This window comes from Capricornis sumatraensis, chromosome 18, assembly GCF_032405125.1.
Source record: "Capricornis sumatraensis isolate serow.1 chromosome 18, serow.2, whole genome shotgun sequence".
NCBI lineage: Eukaryota > Metazoa > Chordata > Mammalia > Artiodactyla > Bovidae > Capricornis > Capricornis sumatraensis.
In genome coordinates, this window is record NC_091086.1 from 10,492,906 (window position 1) to 10,512,055 (window position 19,150).

The 19,150-nt window shown below is 41.4% G+C and overlaps 1 protein-coding gene and 1 non-coding gene across 3 annotated transcripts in view; one reads left to right on the top strand and one right to left on the bottom strand.

The window, feature by feature from the left end:
• FBXW11 (F-box and WD repeat domain containing 11) overlaps positions 1–19,150 on the bottom strand; it is a 131,158-nt gene that overhangs the window by 35,448 nt on the left and 76,560 nt on the right. The window contains exons 1-2 of one of the 2 annotated variants that reach the window (XM_068990786.1): positions 6,365–6,415; positions 3,062–3,287 (exon numbers count right to left, since the gene is read on the bottom strand). In XM_068990786.1, coding sequence (XP_068846887.1) covers positions 3,062–3,287; positions 6,365–6,415 — 277 coding nt within the window. Of the gene's footprint in view, positions 1–3,061; positions 3,288–6,364; positions 6,416–19,150 lie in introns of those variants that run through there. The other variant, XM_068990787.1, reaches the window with a different exon arrangement.
• TRNAC-ACA (transfer RNA cysteine (anticodon ACA)) lies at positions 10,553–10,624 on the top strand. Its single transcript has one exon. It is a non-coding gene; the product is annotated as a tRNA-Cys (tRNA).

The following is a 19,150-nucleotide window of genomic DNA, read 5'->3' on the forward strand; positions in this document are numbered from 1 at the left end:
GCCAGCTTGTCCCCAGCTATTAGATTCATATGCATGATATATACTGACACATGTATATATGTTCAGATCAAATCCTGCTAAAACAAATAGCATTTTAACAAAAACATTTCCATGTCCCAGCCAATGGTCCATTCATTTCATATAATATTCAGTACCACAAAATTCCACTTTAACAGAGATATGGACAGTGCCTTAAAATTCGCTGTAATGAAAACTGAATTGCATGCAATTATACTAACCATATTTATATACATAACACATGTTCATCTGTTCTGTCTCTTCTCCAACTCTGTACACTCCCCAAGAGAAGGGGCTGCCTCTGAACTACACTCTGCAAGTCAAGAGAACTTCAACAGTGCCACCTCGTGGATGTTCTGTAACACAAGTTGGGTTCTCTGGTATTCTAAAATGTTTGAGAAGCAAATTATAGAGGAAAAACAAAACAATCGAAAGCAAACAAGCAAACAGAACAGATCTGCTTGAAAAAATGGAAGCCCAGCTTCATTTACCTAAAAGCACTTAAGAAGAACAAGTACAGGTGTCAACCTGGGCTAATGGGAAGTTGCTGTATAACCCAGGGAACTCAACTCGGGGCTGTGACAACCTAGAGGGGTGGGATGAGGGGCTGGAGGGTGGTTCAGAAGGGAGGGGACACATGGACACTTACGGCTGATTCACACTTTTGTATGGCAGAAGCCGACACGGTGCTGTAAGGAAACCAACCTCCAGTTTAAAATATGTATACATATATATACGTGTGTGTGTGTGTGTGTGTGTATATATATGGAGTGAAGTCACTCAGTCGTGTCCCATGGACTGTAGCCTGCCAGGCTCCTCTGTCCATGGGATATTCCAGGCAAGAAAACTGGAGTGTGGTGCCATTTCCTTCTCCAGGGGATCTTCCCAACCCAGGGATCGAACCTGGGTCTCCCGCAATGTAGGCAGATGCTTTTACCGACTGAGCCACCAGGGAAGTCATATATACATAAAACAAAAGTGACCCTGTCTTTCCTTGGTTTGAAGTGCTGCCTGGCTCAGGAGAAGAGCATGGACGACAGGGGTTCTGAGTTCAGAGGAGCTGCAGTACACGCGCACCCGCCTTACTGACATTTGCCTCTAATTCTCTCATACAATTACAAGCATGTCTCTTTCCTTCTCTTCCATGCCCTCTCTCTTTAATTAAAAGTACAAGTTACTGAAATGGATTGTAAGCCATGTAGTCTATCAAGAGTAATCTTAACTGCAACTGATTTCAGCTTTCGCACTAACTTTTGAACCAACCCCCATCATCACCACACAATCACAATAACCAAGATGTATGATCTTAGGCATGTCATCCAGTTTCTCTGATCCTTGGCTTTATAACCTATCTAATGAAAAAACAGCACTGTGACACCCAAAGTCCCTTTCAGCAATTAAATACTATGATTCTAGAAAAAAAGAGGGTTCCCAGAAATACTAATTCAAGAAATGAGGGAAAAATGCTATTATTTTCAGCACAAAAAGAACAGTAGGCTCAAATTCTCCTAAGCTAACTCTCAAAGATCCTTAAATACTACCACTGTGGAAAGTGAACTCCCATGTTCTGAAAGAGAGGTTAGAAACGACAGGCTGGCATGTCCCTTTGCAGCCCCAGGTCTCAGGCCTGGAACATGAGCCCAGGGCCTATTCACTGCAGGAAATACTTAGACTATGGAGCTGTGATGCACTGTGCACGTGTGCTTGCTAAGTCTTCTCAGTTGGGTCCAACTCTCTGCAACTCCGTGGACTGTAGCCTGCCAGGGTCCTGTCCGTGGGATCCTCCGTGGGCTGCCATCTCCTCCTCCAGGGGCTCTTCCTGGCCCGGGGATGGTGCCCACATCTCTTGTGTCTCCTGCATGGCGGGCAAGTTCTTCACCACTAGCGCCGGCAACGCGCTGTGAATCAGTCAGGCTAAGCGAGAAGCTACCCTTTGAGGAGCCACCCAGAAGCTCTTGCAAAGGGGAGGGCGGGGAGCAATGCTGCCAGTTTACCCTTGGCTCTTTCTAGGCCAATCCTGGCATGGCAGCTGTTACTCTCAGGCTGCCCTGACCACGGCAGAGGAAAGCTTTCTGGGCAGCATTCTCAAATTCTCTTCCAGAGTGAAACCTCTCTATCCTACCTGGACAAATTTAAAACAAGACAATTTTAAAACGAGGGAAAAGAATTAACAAGTGATCAAAAAATCAAAGGGGGATGAACAGGCAGAGCACAGAGGGTTTTCAGATCCGTAAAACAATTATGTAGGACACTATAACGACAGATACGTGTCATTACCTATTTGTCAAAAGCCACAGAATGGACAACATCAAGGGTGAACCTTAAAGGATGTATTCTGGGTGATCATGACATGTCAAGGTAGGTTCCCGTACCATAACAAATGTACCGCTCTAATATGGGGAGGCTGTGCTGGTGGTTGCTGGGGGCGCGGAGGGGGCTGGTAGAAACTACTTTCTGCTCAGTTCTGCTGTGAACCTCAAAGTGCTGTGAGAGTAGTCTGTGCAGAGTAAACAGCGGGGGGCGAGGAGGAGAGACCAAGGGGGCAAGGCGGCGCGCGAGAAGATGCAGAAGGAAGTTTCAAGAAAGTTACTGAGACATGCTATCAATTTCCCCAATGCTCTGCTGCCATTCCCTAAATGTCACTTCAGATATAAGTGAACATCTCAGATTTGAGGACACTTTCCAAACACTGTAGGAAAAACTGTCCCATACTAAAAAATAAATACTGTATTACAAAGGCAAAATGCAGATTGTATAGAGACATCAAAAAAATATATAATAGCATTAATTAATGTAGCAACAGTATTAACCAGTGGTCAACACTATTAATCACAGAAACTGCCTACAGTTCCTAGATAGATGCTAAATTATAATTCCTCTTCTAGTACCACGTATCAAAATACAGTGTGTATCCCAAAGAAAGGCTGTCTCACACTATATCCACTCACTCATTCACTTTGCAAACACCTGCTTGGCTCCACCTAGGCTCTTGGGATGGGCATTCTCCCACTTTTCAGCCTTTTTTACAGACAAACATGGTTACCTGGTAAAGCGGTAATAAAGTCCCGCTGCAACATGGGCTTCAGGTAAGAGTTAATATGTCCATGCTGGTAATGACACATCCGTGAAATAAGGTGTTCCACAAATTCCACTTGATCTGATTCAGACCACTGGTCAAAATATTTAATACACAAGTCTTTTTCTTTTTGATAGTTTCCTTCTGATGGCCTCTTTCTGGAGACGATCACTGATGATGTTCCATTACTTATCTATTTTAAAAAACAAAAGAGTAATTAGTTTGACAAGGAAAACGAATCTAAATAGTCTTCTCATCAGAAACATATTTTTGCCGTGTGTATTTATACTTAAAATGCCAGTTTTATCTTAAAGCCAAATCATTCCTTTATTAATTAATTCAGGCAATAATTTAAAATGTATTCAGAGATCATGTACTCAGATTAGTCACTAAAGTAAATGACAAAGTCAGAATCCTTTGTAAAGTTAAATGGTGTCCTAAATTATCCTCCTCCAATGCTTATTCCCAAACCATGTTATCAGTTAACTGATGCTGGAGAAGACCATCTTAGAAAACCTGTTCAACTTGGCAAAGTGGCAACTGACTATTAATGGTTTGTTTTCCTTCCTCAGAGTTGAAAGGTAAAGCTATATGCATTTATGCAAACACTTCTCACACTTGTGCACACATCAGTTAACAAAAGAGTATATGAACAGAGACTGCCAGGGGCCACTCTGGAATAGAGCCCTGAGCTAACATCTACCAAGTTCCTGGATGATGCTGATGCTGCTACTCTAAAGACTGCACTTCAGGGACCTCACGCTGAAAACCACTGCTCTCTGTAACAGAGAAACCAGACAGCAATTCAATCTAAACAGCTCCATTTTACCTAACAGTTTTAATCGCCTCTGTATTATTTCCAGGGCTGCTAAACTGCTGACAAAATAGGTTATAGACTTTCACTCCCTCTTTCTGATCACCGACTCTGAAAGTTACCCCAGACAAACCACGTATGCCTGAGAAGTTCCTCATCTTATTCGGTCTGTCTGTGGATACCCCACAGACTCCTGTCCTAACGGCTGCGTCTCTCATCAAGCCTGCACGGCCCGTGCATACAACCAGTACACTCTTTAAAGACTGAAACTGCGTACACTGCATCTGGACGACAACATCCAAAGAAATCTAAGTCCCTAGACTGAAGCCACAGCTGCTTCTGATAAGGCTCAGCAACTTCCCTGTTTACAAACAAAAAACCTCCATACTTTTGTCAAACATTGTCAGGCCATGTGTCCATCCCTATTCTGACAGCCTCTTCATGTGTAAGTAGAAGGAATGACAGACAAGAGAACTGTGAAAACTGAAGAGTTGTGTCACAAACGTTCACTAGTTCCATTAGGAGCTTGTCTCAGAAGTCTTGCATGGGAAGAACCAAGAGCTTCTGTTATCAGCATATCCCCTGATAGAGTAGACTGAACCCATCCCAGAAAGAAAACATCCTTTGTAAATATCCAGCAGAGTCTCTGACCTTCCTTGGTAAAATATTAAAACCCTTTCATATCTGAAGCAAGTTCTTTTGTCGACATTTAGAGGAATAAACCTGGAAGGTCTTATCTCCCTCCTCATTTATCTCACCACTTCCTAATTTTCTCCCCTTGCATTCTTTGGGTGGTGGAGAGCTCACCGACACCAGGCACCACCAGGGGGCAGCACTGAGCGGAGATGTTTGACGTTGCTTGTGGTAAAACATTCATACCAAACAGGACCAAAACATCAGCGTTCAAAACAGTCAGATGAAATGAAAATTATTTGCTGTGGTGAAAATCAGCTAGCATGGGAGCATCTTTGCTACTTTTAGGCATAAGAATGTTCACCATAATGTTATAATAAAGAAAAGTTAGAAAAAAACTACCCAGTTACAGGCAACTGGTTCAAGTGAATCATAATACATCTACACAAAGTACTATAAAGCGGCCATTAAAATTAGGTTCATAAAGTAAGATTTTAATAAGAGAACATGTTTATGAAGTGTCAGGAACAAAAGAATTTTATACAGCATACGATCACAATAATTTGCGTTAAGGGGTACACACCAAGACAGAGTAAAGAATAAATATGAAAATGGTAAAAGTGCCTCATCTTGAGAGAGAAAGCTGTGTATTTTTTCCTTCCCCTTTTCTTCCTATATTTTTTCATAATAATTAGCCAAAATAACTATGTTCCTAACAGGTTAAATATGAGTATCGTAACTACTAGCATTTGTGTACTGCTCTGTAAATTCACAAAATATTTTCACACTCATTACCTCACTCGATAAGCAAAAGGGTTATTATGTCATTTTCAGAAGGGTTCCTAGCCCTCTAGCCCCCCTAGAGCACTGATATACAATTAACTAGTCTACTGAAAGACAGATGAAAAAAAAAGGCCTGAAAACCAGTGTTGAGAACCACTGTGAGTTGAAAAATCAATAGTAAATTAAGAGAATCCTGATGCAAAATACCAAACGTGAAGGAGGGAACAGAAGTCAGTCTGCGCACAGTTCCCCCTGGAACGACAGCATGTGCTTAACTCCACAGCACACTCTCCATTTCTATTTCTAGCCACCTGCTTGGCCCAGAGAGATCTTCCTAGAATTGCTCCACTTTGTTACTTTTCTTCTTAAATTTGTTGGGGACACTTTATTCTTGTTAATAACTAAAGTACTCCTTTGCTTCAACTCAAATGAACCCAGAGAATATTTTCTTTATTAATCATTACTGTTTTGGGATTTAGATTTGTTTTGCCTGCAACTGTATCTTCATGAAAGGAAAATTATGTGTACCATAATGGTTGATGGGAAACATCAAATCATGAAATGTATATGCTCTCCATCGCCCACCTTACCAAAAAACTGGGGGACAGGGAGGGCAACTGGCAAACTAAAATAGAGCCAGGAGAAAAGGAAACTGAATTTAAAAGGAAAAGACAAACATTAAAAATGAAGTGGGGGGAAAGGGTGGTGGTTGGGAGAAAAGGCCAGTGCATACACTGGTGCCTGGCCAGGTTCCACTCTGGCGACAAAGGGCACCACCACATTCGTGGCTTAGACAGTGACCTCGAAGACTGACTATCTTTGGGCTGCAGCCAACTTCAGAACCTTGTGTAAACTCCCAAAATCTTGATAATGACACTTCCCTAATGAACAGAAGATAAATTAGGGTGGACTCTGAAACTAGCAAAACTGCACAGAAGAAAGAAGCCCTTGGCTCTGAGCTCCACTGAGGACAGGAGCCGAGGGAGCATCTCAGCCGCAGTAAGTCAGTCGCTATCTTCTCTGTGCGCCGCCATTCCTACCTGCCAAAGAGTATTTTTCTTTGGGGACTCATCTTCATTTTGATCCTCCATAACTGAAGTGTTCTAAGGGGGGAAAAACAGGTTATTTGAATTATGCCGAGTTTTGCAAATCCTAAATAACTACACCAAAATGTAACTTTGAAAACCCAAACTAGAGTGTACCAATACCAACCCAAGAGCTGTTTGACTTATGGCTAACACATGCCATTTTGGGTCAACAGGAGTGTTTTTATCTTTCATAAATTAATAGTTAGTGGTTGGACAAAAGCAAGCATAAACCTTCTATTCATGAAGGTAGGGTCTACTGAGAAAACAGGCTGAATTGAATTATGGGAGTGGGGCTGAAACTACCTCAATCATTGCTGTTACTCTTGTAACTCATGGAAAGAAGCCCCAGAGACCCACTAAGCTCCTGATGATTGCACAAAACATTTACTAGAATGTCTGCTATTCAGTAACCCACCCCAGCCACCAGCAGTTAGAAGTGACAAAGCCCTGGAAGCCCCCCTGCCTCTCTCCTTCCTCCCTTGACAGTCCTGTTTCTTAGGAATGGCTTTGCAGTCTCCCCTAGCAAGCATGGTGGGTGCCCAGCCTCTTCCTTTAAGAGGAGGATGCTGTTAGCCAGTAACAATCTGGCTTGCCTTGGGAATGCATTAGCTTTTGATTTTTGTGTTTACTGCACAAAGAGGCACTGTGTAATTATTCTTTCTGGTGACCCAGTCGCTCAATAGATGCCCATTAACTGGAGATTATACATGATTGGATTTTCCCTTTTGAAGCTCCTACCTAACAGCTAAATGGAAACTTAATGAGAAGGGGAAGTGGGAGAGTTGTACTCTGAAAGAAAGAACAACTCATTTATGGATGGCAGTCCCTCTCTTCCCAAATCTAAAATTTCAAGACCGGGGTATATAATTTAAACTGCAACATTTGTCCAGAGTATATTAGCCAAAAAGATCCTGTAGGTCTGCTGAAGTTAAGTGTTTACAGGACCCTGTTTATTGCCTATAGAGGATAAACCTCTCTCTTAAATTTTCCCTCTTTTTCCTTGACATTCTTCAAGTTGTAAAATGTTAAAAGACACATACAGTATTTCTAAACAATCCATCTGAAAACACCCAACGTAGGTGGTGGCAGAAGAATCACCGCGTGACACCAGTGGTCCGCAGGCCTCACAGCAGGGTCTGATCAGAGATGGAGAATGGTGGAGTAGAAAAGTCAAAGGCTTTGGAAGAAAAGAGAGAGGCGAGAATGGGTGGTGGGGAGGAAGAGAGGGAGGGTATGTGTGTGTGTGTGTGAGAAAGAGAGAGAGAGAGCCATCCTGCGCAGGTTGCTCCATGCATGGACAAAAGCAAGCCACACAAAGCCGCGGGGACCGAAAGCGCCAGTGCAGTGGCGGGCGTGTACTCAGAACCTCACACTCTGCTACCTTCCCTGAAGTGCTCTCGTCTCACGATTTTCTGACCTCAGCCTCCGAAAGATAGAGTCCAGATGCTTGCCGGATAGGGAAAAGCCATTGGCTTCCTCGGTAAAACCTTACAGATCACAGAACACCAAGGTCTGCAATGCAGAAGGAGGGCAGGAGGGCAGGACTCCATATGTTCAAGTCGACTGTGAGTTAGAAAGGCAGGCAGTGCGTCCAAGCATCCCAAGCAGGTCTAGAGTGGTGGCAGTGAAAAACGATCCTGAATGGAATAAGTGGGATGAAGCATACGGAAACAGAAGTAGCATTCCTCTCTCCAAGTATTTCCCTTTTACTGCTATCTTGAAGGACTTATGGATTAATAAAGCTGGCAGGTTTCCACAGGGGAACAAAGCAAGTGGAAGCAGCGGGAAAGGGGGAACAGCGTCTCAGTAGACCACTGCGGTGTGATGGGGAGTCACAGAGGCATGGCCACGCACACCACCACCACGGCCTGGGTTCTGAAAGAGTGGCAAGAAAAAACGTGAAGAGGCAAGCATGAACTTGAAACTTTAAAAATATGGGAGCCTGCATCCGCCGGAGCTATTCTGACATAAGCTACCTCAGTACTTTCCTCACTCAAGGAGGAAACAAAAAGACAGGCCGACCATGCAAGAAACAACCTGTCTTTCCAGGAAGAAAATTTAATTCTTCCTTCCAGGCACTCCAAAACAGAGAAACAGTGTTTATTTACAGAGTTAAGAAGGAAACTTCCCCCGCCCCCATAAAAATAGCAACTATTCTCTTAAGGCTTGACAAAAGGGGATAAACACACACATACAATTTAGTAAAACTGTATTTAAGAGAGTATTGTGGGGGCTAGAATACATATTTTTTCAATTTCTCTTATAAAGTCTTCAGCAGAAGATGTCAAAGGGAAAAATGCTGCAACATTGATCAGAGGATCTTTTCCAAACAGCAGTCCAGGCGATGCGAGAGACGCTCAGAGTGAAAAGGGCCCTGGGGTCCCGCGGAGCTTGCGAAGCGCGGCAGGCTCCCGTGCAGGCTCCCCCCGCGCTACCTCCCCCTCCTCCCTCCCTCCCGCCCCACCACAGACACGCACACCACCCAGATGCTGAAGCGCTGGTAGGCACTCAGTCGCACTCCACTCTGCGGCCGCACGGGCTGTAGCCCACCAGGCTGCTCTGCCCATGGGATTCACCAAGGCAGGATTACTGGGGTGGGCTGCCATTTCCTTCTCCAAAGATATTCAAGGCTCTGTACATCTCACAGTTTAAAAAGTCAGGTTAGATTAGTTCAGTCCAGCTTTCCCTGATTTACTGGAGGTGGCCACCCACCTCCCTGCTCCGCTTTACAATCCCTAACTAAGAGCTCCGCGCACTGGCAAGCCCTGGACTGGGTGGGCAGCACGCATGACTACTTCCTCCTCCCGCGTCACCACATGAAGACTCTGGGAGGCAGAGGAAATGCCTGCTTTTGGTAAACACAATATATGCCTTTCCTAGTCCCCATTACCTTCTGCCACCTGCTGTATGTGGGAATAAGAATGGACGGCAAGAGTAGAATTTTCTCAGAGCCACAGGTATTTTTTTCTTTTTTAATCACTTTGACTTTTATTTCTTAAAGGTTTAATAGATGAAAGGTCACAAGTTCAAGGGTGAAGTAAGAACAAACAATGAGCCTTCCTTTCAGGAGAAAAGAAAGGCGGCTTCCTATATCCAAGTTCTCAGATTAAATCATGAGGTAAACCAATCTGAAACTTGAAATCCTCTTTAAGCCTCCGACACTTCTGGGAAAGGAAAGTTCTTGGAAATACCAACATGGCTTAATCACTTCCTACCTTCTCATCATCATCTCTTTCCTCCTACACCTACTAAGTGACATTTGGAGCCGGATTAATTTCCTGTTGCGGGGGAGGGGGGGCTGTCATGTACAATATAGGATGTTAAGTAGCATTCCTGGCTTCTCCCTACTAGAGGCCAGTAGCAAATCCCTCCCCAGCCCTAACTGTGATAGCCAGAAAGCATCTCCAAATGACTACCAAATGTCAGGGGCTGGGGATAGGGGATGCGGGGCAACAAAACTGGCCCCTCCACGTGAGAGCCACTGCTCTAGGGGTGTGAGCTCCTAAACTCACCTTCCTGGGAAAATACACTAAAAAACACTGCCATCTCAGTTCTGGCCTTTCTCTTCAGGCTTCTTTCCTTTGACCCCTGTGTCAATATGTGATTTCTTTAAACACAGTTTAATCGACGGTCAAGTAATTCATGGAGTACACACCTATCTAAACTCTGGGATAAATCCTGCTTGCCATTCAATTCCTATACAGGAAACCTTGATATAAGAGTTCTTTATACTAGAGATTCTTGGGCTTCGGGGTATGCATGAGGGTGATACATACCATGAAGTCATACACGAAAGTGTGTATACATTCCTCCAGAAAGATCCAGAGTTTTCATTAGATCTTGAAGGTGTCTCAAATGTGATAAAATAACAAAGCATGTCTTTGACCAAACAGGAGGCCAGGGTGGATGGAGCCTAGGTTCATGTGTTTCACTTTGACTTAAAGTTCTCCCAGTAATTTTTATGTCTATCTCTGCTTTAAAATTACTGCTAAGGCAAAATGATGTAGTCCATGTAGTGCCACCATCCTAAGGAAATAGCACTGATACCTCTGTTAACAGACTCTGTCCCAACACGAGGTATTTCCAAACTACCAAATACCGTGAGAATCTAATGTCTGTTCCTTCTCTTATAAAAGGACTTCCCTTGTGGCTCAGACGGTAAAGCGTCTGCCTACAATGCAGAAGACCTGGGTTCGATCCCCGGGTCGGGAAGGTCCTCTGGAGAAGGAAATGGCAATCCACTCCAGTGCTCTTGCCTGGAAAACCCCGTGGATGGAGGAGCGTGGTAGGCTACAGCCAAGGGGTCGCAAAGAGTCGGACACGACTGAGCACCTTCACTTGGTCACTTTCAGGAGAAGATGCCAAAATGAAAATGCTCCTCTCAAGCTACACTAACTGGAAGATCATTTCCAAAGAGTATTCCAGGTTAACACAAGCGATGCTCAGAGAAAACAGGATCCTATGGCCTAATTATGTTTGACAAACGTGGTGCGTCACATGAGCGGTGCCCCGACCCCACTCCCAGAGACGATGGCACACCTCATCAAGACACTAGAGGTGAGCTCTGCGAAGCAACTATCCTTCGATAAAAAATAAGTTGATCAGAAAAGAGACACTAAAGATATCTCTTTAGTAATACCTCTTAGTTAAAAAATGAGGCTAGGTTAGTTTAACCTAGCTTTCCCAAATTTGTTGGATATGGCCACCCCCTTTCACAAGCTCTTAATAAGAGCGCTGCACAACCCTGACTAGGGCAGTAACACGGCATGACCCCCCTCCTCCCATTTCACCAGACAAACCCTTTCTGGGGGCAAAGGGAATGTCCACTTTGCTAAACACAATGCATTCCTCTCCTATTTCCAGTCACCTCCCCAGGCTGCCACATGGGGTTAGTCTCTGGAAAGGTGAGGCAGGCTCTAAGCAGTGATTCATCTCTGCCAGTAGGTGCCACCAACTAACACAGAATATGCTTCACTTGGAAAATTCTCTACTTTAAAGAGTTACATAAGAGGAATCAACTTCCTACTTTTAAAATGCTACAAATTTTGCATTCTGGCTTCATGATAAATGCTTATCAGTGTTAAGATTCATATCAGAAACATCTTTACTCCTGAGGCAAAGCAAAAACAAAAACCAAAGCAAAACTAAAAACCTCAGGAAAGACCTCAGAAAACATGGGGGCCTTCTACCGTTTTCTCCTGTGGTTTTAAATTTTTGGATTTAAGAAATTAAGGGCAACAGATTCATGGTGCAAAATGCTATCAGACAGCTTTATTTAGTCCCTGCACCAGGCTTGTTTCCTACATTATCTTTTGCTCTTCAGAAAAAATATGAAAGTAGATATTCCAATTTTACAGAAGAAATTGAGGGTCAGAGAAAGAAGTAAGTGGCTAAGAGTTGCCCAGTAAATAAGAAACGTGGGGCTCAGATCTAGGTCTGCTGTACTCAGAAATAAATGAACTTTCTATACAGAAAAATACTTCTCTCAGGTGTTTTCCAACTGCTGGCTGTAGCCTATGAAATCAATTTAATGGGCTGTAACCAGCATTTTTTTAATAAAACGAAATTGAATCCAGGCATTCCCCTGCCCACAATGGTAAGCATAACAAAAATCACACAAAAAGGCTAAAAGCAATAAGCAAAAACATGTTAACAGGAAAAATCAAATTAAAAGGAAAGCGAAAGTCATTGCTGCAAGGAGAGCAATACTCAAGTCAAACCAATAAATAACACACAGGGCTTTAAACCTCTCTAAAAGGCAAAAATCTATAAAGAGGATAATGTGTACTTTTATATAATGAATAAAATTCCAAAAAGTACAAAAAAATTAGAAATATTAAAAAAAATTTAAACACCTTTTCACCTTCGACACATCAAACAGACCAACCAACAAACAACACTTGATTTTCCACGGAACATTTAAAAAAAAAGAGACCATCAAGCCAGAGAAGAAATCTCAAATACAGTCAGGAAGCAGGAGACTATACGTTTGAGATCAGACCACGCAGAAAAGCCTAGATTGAGTCTGCCAATTAGTACTTGCATAAACTAAAGATAAATACACGGAACAATGACTGTCACAGGCATACCAAACACCTTTGAGTTGTTACTGTTAATGCCAGGTTGGCCCCTAACCTAGCCTACAATTCTTCCCCTTAGTGTTAACCAACATATTGCTGGAAAATGAGATCAGTGGAAACCCAGAAGCATTCATCTGGAAAAAAGAGGAGACAAACTTGTCCAAAAAAGCAGCCGCTACCTTTCATGCCACTCTTGCGACTCAGAAGGAAGCTCTATGCGTCATGTATGTATCTATGTACTCTATTTTTAATACAATGATTCCAGCCACCAATAAGTCCAACTTAATCAGAAATGTTCTCCTCCCTCCACACAAACATTAAAATGTAGGAACAAACCAGTGGTTTTCTTTCTACAATAAAAAGTAGTGATGAATTTTAAATCCACTGGGAGTTTGACTGAAACTACTGTACATATTACTAGTGTAGTGCGCTTCCTTCCAACTTGCCCAACCTACAGTTCCACTCAAGTTTTTAATGGCTGTTATTAACATTACAAGACAAGACTGTACTAAGGCATCTGGAAGAATAAATAAGGGAGATGTTTCTTCCTTTCCTCACAAACTTTATTTCTTATGCCTATGTTATTAGATTTTAAAATTTTTCTTAAAAGTTACAATAATTAAAGTAGTGTGGTACTGACAAAGTAAGACCAAAGAAACAAAACAGAAAGTCAAGAAACAGATTCATTTACACTTACAATTTGCATATGATGAAGTTAGAATTTCAAATAAGGGGAAGAGGGATCTTTCAAGAAAGAGTATTAAAAATAAAAGTTAGGGACTTTTCTGGCGGTCCAGTAGTTAACACTCCTTCTAATACAAGGGGTGTGACAGGTTCTACCCCTGGGGAACTAGGGTCCCACATGCCACTGTGTGTGGCCAAAAAAATTTTTTAAATGAATAATAATAAAAAATGTTAAATACTACCTCATTTCATATACCAATATATACTATTGATAAAAAGAATCCTAAGAGCAGCTACCAAACAGAAATAAAATTTCTTGGTTAGGAAACCAAAATTAATACTTTAATAGGCAAATAAAGAGTAACTACCAGTATCACAAAACAAGAAACTAAAATGGCTGCCAAAAATGAACAAGTACAATAACAAAAAAAGATGCAATTTTTCACCTCTCTTAAATTTGCAACTTTAATTCTTATATACTTTAATCTTTGGTAGGATTATAAGTTGCTACCTTTCAGAGAGTATTTATCAACATATAACTTCAAAAATTACTACATAACACTGAACATAACTTATAGTAATTTATCCTAAAAAATTGTAAACCTACACAATTTATAACATGGAAAAATAGAAAGTAATGTAAATGTTCAACACTATGGTGTCATTTAAAAACATGATACAACAGGAGAAAATTTAAGTTCTTTCGAAACTTAACTGGTTAAGCTTTATTATGCTTAACTAGTTTAGCATAACATAGTGAAGAGCTTAATTCTCAACTGTAACCAGTACTCAGACCAACATACAGTACATTACTAGGACCCCAAACACTGCCCAGTCGTTAACACGCTAAGGGTAACCTCTATTTTTTAAATATCATCACAGCCCCATTTTCCCTATTTTTTAGTTTTACATAAATGGAATCATATTGTATAATACTATTTTGAGTCTGGCTTCTTTTGCTTAAGACTGTGATTTAGAGATCGTTAAGTAGTAGCTCATTCTCTTTCACTGCTGTATCGTATTTCAAAAATCATGTACTCATTCTACTGTAAATGAATGTGTGGGTCACTTCCACTTTTGGAATGTAAAATAACTGCCATGTCTTTGGGTGTATATAGATAAATATCTCACTAGGTCTATACTAGGATAGAACAGCTAGGTTATAAAATGCATACTACCACTTTTCTAAAGTAATATTACCCAGTAATCAATACCATCAGCAGTTTATGTGAGTTCTATTGCTCCTTACCAGCTATGGGCTTTGGGTTTTTTTCCTGTTTGCTTAATTTTAACATTCTGTTGGGTATATAGTAGTATCTCTCTGTAGTTTTAATCTGCATTTTCCTGGTGACTAATGAGGTTGAGGACCTTTTGTAAACTTAGCCATTTGGATAACATCTTTTGTAAAGTGAAAGGTAAAGCTTTTCACTATTTTTTAGTGAAAAAAAAATGCCACTTTAGTGACAGTCTTTTCTTACTGATTTCTAGAAACTTTACATATTTTAGAATGGAGTCCTTTTTTCAAATGTATTTATAACAAAGATCTATTCTCTCGCATAGTAGCCTAGAAGTTTAATTTTAATTTTTATACTTATATCTAAAACTCATCTACACTGGCTTTTATGTACAGCAGGAGTCAGGGCTCATATTCTAAAACTTGAATGCAATGTTTTTCAAACTGCAGGTTGGAACTCACGCTATCAATTTAAAGGATAACCAGCATTAAAAATAAAAAAAAAACTGAAATCTCTAAGAACAAAACACAGGATATATCTATTTCATCAATTACAACATACATTAAAAAAAATATTTTAACATCTCTGAATTGGGCTATTTCTTATAATAATAGCTTATAATATAAGCTTATTTCTTATAATAATGGCAACTCAATTAAAAATGGTAGACTTTTTTTGTATATTATTGGGTTGGGCCAAAATGTCTATTTGGGTTTCTCTTAAGCTCTCATATAAGATCATTCAGTGATGGAATACAGTATACTGGGGGCCATTGTGTGAAAGTATATGTATGTGAAACAGACACAAATACATATACCTAATACATACACATGGAGAGGCGATGGCACCCCACTCCAGTACTCTTGCCTGGAAAATCCCATGGACAGAGGAGCCTGGTGGGCTGCAGTCCATGGGGTCACGAAGAGTCGGACACAACTGAGTGACTTCACTTTCACTTTTCACTTTCATGCACTGGAGAAGGAAATGGCAACCCACTCCAGTGATCTGGCCTGGAGAATCCCAGGGACAGGGGAGCCTGGTGGGCTGCCGTCTATGAGGCTGCACAGAGTCGGACACGACTGAAGCGACTTAGCAGCAGTAGCAGCAACACATAAACACATGCATATAGTATACAGACATAAACACACCTGCTCACGTATATTAGGTCTAAATATAATTTTTACTTCTCACAGTGACAGCACTGGAAACCCCTGATTAAGGTATTAGAGTGCATGGAGCTCACACTGCATCTTGCTACTACCTTTTCAGTTTTCTTTCAGTTCTCCCAATTATATCAAAAGATATTTTCATTCTCTTTCACTGCTGTACAGTACTTCAAAAATTATATACTCATTCTAGTGTAGATAAATGTGTGGGTCACTTATACTTTTGGAATTTAAAATAACTCCATCATGTCTTTGGTGTGTATGGGGATATATTTTGTTGTTTGTTTTTAACACAAAGAACTGGTCTCTTGTTCAGTTTACTTAACAGTGTTTAGCTAGAATTTCATTATACATTTTGTTTCTATGGTATTTTTTTTTCCAGTAACCAATCTCTAAATAGTACCCTTTTCTGATTTTTTTTAAGAAAAAAGATTTTTAAAATATACAACTAAAGAACAAATGGTATGCAGATTTGTCCAAAACTGTGAAGGCTGTAATCTGTCTAAAATTTGTGAAATACTATCTGAAAAGAATAGCAACATAAAAAAAACACGTAAACTATATTAAATGGGGAAAAAAGCAAGTCAAAATAAGTCTGTATGATCCCATCTATACAAATGCTTTACCTATCAAACTTTATTTAAAGAAGCAACTACAAAAAGTGTTAACATGCTGACAATTAGTTCAGTCAGTTGTTCAGTCGTGTCCGACTCTTTGCGACCCCATGAATCGCAGCACGCCAGGCCTCCCTGTCCATCACCATCTCCCGGAGTTCACTCAGACTCACGTCCATCGAGTCAGTGATGCCATCCAGCCATCTCATCCTGGGTCGTCCCCTTCTCCTCCTGCCCCCAATCCCTCCCAGCATCAGAGTCTTTTCCAATGAGTCAACTCTTCACACGAGGTGGTCAAAGTACTGGAGTTTCAGCTTCAGCATCATTTCTTCCAAAGAAATCCCAGGGCTGATCTTCAGAATGGACTGGTTGAATCTCCTTGCAGTCCAAGGGACTCTCAAGAGTCTTCTCCAACACCACAGTTCAAAAGCATCGATTCTTTGGCGCTCTGCCTTCTTCACAGTCCAACTCTCGCATCCATACATGACTACTGGAAAAACCTTAGCCTTGACTAGACGGACTTTTGTTGGCAAGGTAATGTCTCTGCTTTTGAATATGCTATCTAGGTTGGTCATAACCTTTCTTCCAAGGAGTAAGCGTCTTTTAATTTCATGGCTGCAATCACCATCTGCAGTGGTTTTGGAGCCCAAAATAATAAAGTCTGACACTGTTTCCACTGTTTCCCCATCTATTTCCCACGAAGTGATGGGACCAGATGCCAAGATCTTCATTTTCTGAATGTTGAGCTTTAAGCCAACTTTTTCACTCTCCTCCTTCACTCTCATCAAGAGGGTTTTTAGTTCCTCTTCACTTTCTGCCATAAGGGTGGTGTCATCTGCATATCTGAGGTTATTGATATTTCTCCCTGCAATCTTGATTCCAGCTTGTGCTTCTTCCAGCCCAGCGTTTCGCATGATGTACTCTACATATAACTTAAATAAGCAGGGTGACAATATACAGCCTTGACGTACTCCTTTTCCTATCTGGAACCAGTCTGTTGTTCCATCTCCAGCTCTAACTGTTGCTTCCTGACCTGCATATAGGTTTCGCAAGAAGCAGGTCAGGTGGTCTGGTATTCCCATCTCTTTCAGAATTTTCCACAGTTTATTGTGATCCACACAGTCAAAGGCTTTGGCATAGTCAATAAAGCAGAAATAGATGATTTTCTGGAACTCTCTTGCTTTTTCCATGATCCAGCGGATGTTGGCAACTTGATCTCTGGTTCCTCTGCCTTTTCTTTTCCTTTTTTATTTATTTAGTTTAGTTTAGTTTTTTTTTTTTAATTTTAAAATCTTTAATTCTTACATGCATTCCCAAACATGAACCCCCCTCCCATCTCCCTCCCCATAACATCTCTCTGGGTCATCCCCATGCACCAGCCCCAAGCATGCTGTATCCTGCGTCAGACATAGACTGGCGATTCAATTCTTACATGATAGTATACATGTTAGAATGCCATTCTCCCAAATCATCCCACCCTCTCCCTCTCCCTCTGAGTCCAAAAGTCCGCTATACACATCTGTGTCTTTTTTGCTGTCTTGCATACAGGGTCGTCATTGCCATCTTTCTAAATTCCATATATATGTGTTAGTATACTGTATTGGTGTTTTTCTTTCTGGCTTACTTCACTCTGTATAATCGGCTCCAGTTTCATCCATCTCATCAGAACTGATTCAAATGAATTCTTTTTAACGGCTGAGTAATACTCCATTGTGTATATGTACCACAACTTTCTTATCCATTCATCTGCTGATGGACATCTAGGTTGTTTCCATGTCCTGGCTATTATAAACAGTGCTGCGATGAACATTGGGGTACACGTGTCTCTTTCAATTTTGGTTTCCTCGGTGTGTATGCCCAGCAGTGGGATTGCTGGGTCATAAGGTAGTTCTATTTGCAATTTTTTAAGGAATCTCCACACTGTTCTCCATAGTGGCTGTACTAGTTTGCATTCCTCTCCCTTTTCTAAAACCAGCTTGAACATCTGGAAGTTCATGGTTCACGTATTGCTGAAGCCTGGCTTGGAGAATTTTGAGCATTACTTTACTAGCATGTGAGATGAGTGCAATTGTGCACTAGCTGGAGAAGGCAATGGCACCCCACTCCAGTACTCTTGCCTGGAAAATCCCATGGATGGAGGAGCCTGGTGGGCTGCACTCCATGGGGTTGCTGAGGGTCGGACACAACTGAGCGACTTCACTTTCACTTTTCACTTTCATGCATTGGAGAAGGAAATGGCAACCCACTCTAGTGTTTTTGCCTGGAGAGTCCTAGGGACGGGGGAGCCTGGAGGGCTGCCATCTATCGGGTTGCACAGAGGCAGACACAACTGAAGTGACTTAGCTTAGCTTTGAGCATTCTTTGGCATTGCCTTTCTTTGGGACTGGAATGAAAACTGACCTTTTCCAGTCCTGTGGCCACTGCTGAGTTTTCCAAATTTGCTGGCATATTGAGTGCAGCACTTTCACAGCATCATCTTTCAGGATTTGAAAGAGCTCCACTGGAATTCCATCACCTCCACTAGCTTTGTTCATAGTGATGCTTTCTAAGGCCCACTTGACTTCACATTCCAGGATGTCTGGCTCTAGGTGAGTGATCACACCTTCGTGATTATCCTGGTCATGAAGATCTTTTTTAAACAGTTCTTCTGTGTATTCTTGCCACCTCTTCTTAACATCTTCCGCTTCTGTTAGGTCCTTACCATTTCTGTCCTTTATCGAGCCCATCTTTGTGTGAAATGTTCCCTTGTTATCTCTAATTTTCTTGAAGAGATCTCTAGTCTTTCCCATTCTGTTGTTTTCCTCTATTTCTTTGCAATGATCCCTGAGGAAGGCACAATGCTGACAATATTATCCCTTTAATTTTTGTGTTTTGCTTATATACCCCATCTAAATTTTCCTTAAGGAAGACATATTTCTTTTTAAAATAACAATGAACAGTGAGTTTTTAAAAACTGAAC